At 42.6% G+C, this 2,303-nt stretch overlaps 1 protein-coding gene across 1 annotated transcript; it reads left to right on the forward strand.

Annotated features, from left to right (window-relative positions):
* Positions 1 to 474: 474 nt before the first annotated feature.
* Positions 475 to 1,736, forward strand: MKK9 (MAP kinase kinase 9). Its single transcript, XM_078305785.1, has one exon. It carries the CDS (start codon positions 528 to 530, stop codon positions 1,527 to 1,529), a length of 1,002 nt encoding a protein of 333 aa, XP_078161911.1. The 5' UTR covers positions 475 to 527; the 3' UTR covers positions 1,530 to 1,736.
* Positions 1,737 to 2,303: the final 567 nt, after the last annotated feature.

Here is a 2,303-nt window from a genome sequence, read left to right on the forward strand (position 1 = left end):
GGTACATATCCATGTGCTTACAACAATTAGAATCTTTGGTATTATCCTAATTCGATGAAAAGGGCAAAAAAAAAAAAAAAATGTGAAGAAAAGAAAAGGAAAGGGATGGAATCATAGAAATAGACTTGCCCTTGCAGTCATCATGTATGACGCCATTGCAGTTCCTCCAGTTGCCTCCGTTTCACATCCCAACTCCATGATCCGCTACAGCAGAGCAATCCTAACCTTTTGATTTTAATCGCTCGCTCCAATTATATCGCCGCAGCTTTATTTAAATCTGAACAATCTATACACATTCTCCATTTACCATTTGCGCCCATAACGACAAACAGATGGCGGATCCGGATGCTAATTCCCAGTTGTCCACCATCTCACTCCAGCAAGTGACAAAATAGCATCTCCTTCCTGGCAGCCTTCCATTAAAAAGAACCGCTCTATTATAAATAGGCGCATCCTTCTCTTCTTTCCATTTTAATTTGCTCCAACAATTCACTGGCATTCTACTTCTCTCTCAACCTCTCTCACTCATGGCAGCAGTACGCCAACGTCGCCTTCGCAACCTAACCCTAGATCTCCCCTCCTCTGCCCCCACTCCCTCCTCCCGCCGCTTCTCTCTTCCTCCCACCTCCTCCGCCACCACTTCCACCTCATCCCTCTCAGACTACGAAAAGCTCTCGGTCCTCGGACAAGGCAATGGTGGCAGAGTCTACAAGGTTCGCCACCGCACTTCCTCCACTCTCTTTGCTCTCAAAACCCTTTCCCCCTCCTCCAGCACAACCACTACTGCCTCCCGGGAGGCCGAGATTCTTCGCCAAGCTGCCGGGTCACCACACGTGGTGCGCTGCCACAGCTCCTTCCCCTCTCCATCTGGCGATCTCTCCATCCTTCTTGAACTTGTTGACGGTGGATCCCTCGATTCAATTCTCAGAAAGAGGAATAACTCCCCTTTCCCTGAGCCAGCGCTTGCAATCGTGGCAAGACATGCTCTCTTGGGCCTTTCCCACCTCCACTCGCTGCGGATTGTACACCGCGACCTGAAGCCGTCGAACCTCCTCGTCAGCTCCTCTGGAGAGGTGAAGATCGCCGATTTTGGGGTTGGGAAGATTCTCATACGGGAGTTGAAATCGTGCTTGTCGTATGTCGGCACAGCTGCCTACATGAGCCCCGAAAGGTTTGATCCGGAGACTTACGGCGGGGACTACGACCCGTATGCGGCCGATGTGTGGTCCCTCGGGATTGCTATTTTGGAATTGAAATTGGGATACTTCCCTCTGTTGCAAAAGGGACAGCGCCCCGATTGGGCTGCCCTCATGTGTGCGATTTGTTTCGGGGAGGCACCGAGCTTGCCGGAGAGTGTGGAGGCTTCGCCCGAATTTAGAGATTTTATAGGGTTGTGTTTGCAAAAGAATTCGAGACAAAGAGCAACGATTAGTGATCTGCTAAAGCACCCTTTTGTAAATGGAGGGGATTTTGAGAAAGAAAAGCAGGCGCTTTTGGATTTGCTCAAAGAAGCTGAAGCTGCTGAGTAGATTGCCAGCTGCTTTGTTTATTTCTTTTATTTTATTTTTGGAAATTTCATGTACATAGATGGAGATCCTTTTCTGGAGGTTTAAATTAGGATAGTAGCCCTAGAAGGATCTTGTTCTTTTGTTCAAGAGAAATATTTGTTTATTTCTTTGATTCAAGTCAGCCGTTCATTACTCTTGTGAAATTAATCCTTTACTTGAATGTTGAAATGACTCTTGATTTGGTACAGATAAAATGGAATTTCTAACACAAAAGTTCCGGTAATTTGACAAATACATTCCTAAATTGGTGATTATGAAAAGAAAAAAAAAATGATTTTCACAAATTCTGTGTTTATTGTGTTGCAAAATTTGGGCAAATATTTCGTGAGAGCCCATTTTAAAATCATGCAGCAAACTATCATACTAATTAAAAACTGTTCTATCACCAGTATATTAAAATTCGGTCATGCGGCCATATATTTTTATTCAGTTGTAATCTGAATAGAAAATCTAAGAAAAAAAAATTAGAAAATTTGTATTCGATCAAATATGCAGTTCTGTATAGAAAATCTAAGAAAAACAAAATAGAAAATTTGTATTCGACCAAATATGCAGTTCTGTATTTTTATGTGGCCATATATTCTTATTCAGTTGCAATCCAAATAGAAATTATGTATTAGATATACGGTTCTTCATTTTTGGCCGCTTATTATTGCATACTTATTTTTATATATATATGAATTCTCATTTAAAATCCGCATAAAAATTCACATATATGCAGTATGTAGAGATCTT

Source organism: Carex rostrata, chromosome 7 (assembly GCF_964058835.1).
Source record: "Carex rostrata chromosome 7, lpCarRost1.2, whole genome shotgun sequence".
In the NCBI taxonomy this organism is placed as follows: Eukaryota; Viridiplantae; Streptophyta; class Magnoliopsida; order Poales; family Cyperaceae; genus Carex; species Carex rostrata.